This window comes from Alligator sinensis, unplaced genomic scaffold (assembly GCF_000455745.1).
Source record: "Alligator sinensis unplaced genomic scaffold, ASM45574v1 scaffold469_1, whole genome shotgun sequence".
Classification (NCBI taxonomy): Eukaryota; Metazoa; Chordata; order Crocodylia; family Alligatoridae; genus Alligator; species Alligator sinensis.
This window is the reverse complement of record NW_005841934.1, coordinates 3,501,103-3,501,578: the sequence shown is the minus strand read 5'-3', so window position 1 is coordinate 3,501,578 and position 476 is coordinate 3,501,103. Positions and strand designations below refer to the sequence as shown.

The window sequence follows — 476 nt, the reverse complement described above, 5'->3', positions numbered from 1 at the left end:
TCAGCAGGCTCTGGGGCGAGCTCCCCGTTAACATCTCCGTCATCTCCCACTCCACCCTCGACGGCAGGTAAGTCGCAGCTACAGAAGTACCTGTCTGTCTCTTGTTCCATTTTGTCCCTGTGGTAGCTGTTCTTCAGGGAAGGGAAAGGATGACAGTGTGGGGGGCAAGAGGCGGCCCTAATACAATATTCACCTGACATTCTTCACCTTGGAGCAACAACAGTGCAGGCAGCTGTATTCTTTTGAGTATCATAGCCTTGTGATATACAAGACTTCTTGTTTTAACAGGTTTCCCTGTAATACTCCTGCATATAATCCACTCACATGGTATATATGCTTGCTTCAGTCTGTTTTGCCCTAATGCTTCCTGCACTGTTACTTTCTGAATGTCCTCTGGGCTTTCCATTATGTCACAATAGGCTTTGCCCTGTGATGTTCCATTCTGTGCATCCCCCAGTGCTGTTCTGTGGTTCAGC

General features: G+C 48.1%; 1 protein-coding gene across 8 annotated transcripts in view; it reads left to right on the top strand.

Moving 5' to 3' along the window:
- Positions 1 to 476, top strand: part of PXK (PX domain containing serine/threonine kinase like) — a 30,434-nt gene that overhangs the window by 20,477 nt on the left and 9,481 nt on the right. For 4 of the 8 annotated variants that reach the window (XR_003093059.1, XM_014517996.2, XM_014517995.2 and 1 more), the window contains exon 16: positions 8 to 67. Coding sequence is in view for 6 of the 8 variants with exons in the window: in XM_014517996.2 (XP_014373482.1) it covers positions 8 to 67 (60 nt within the window). In the remaining 2 variants the exon portion in view is untranslated. Of the gene's footprint in view, positions 1 to 4; positions 68 to 476 lie in introns of all 8 variants that reach the window. The other 4 variants (XR_003093058.1, XM_025198978.1, XM_014517994.2 and 1 more) reach the window with 1 other exon arrangement.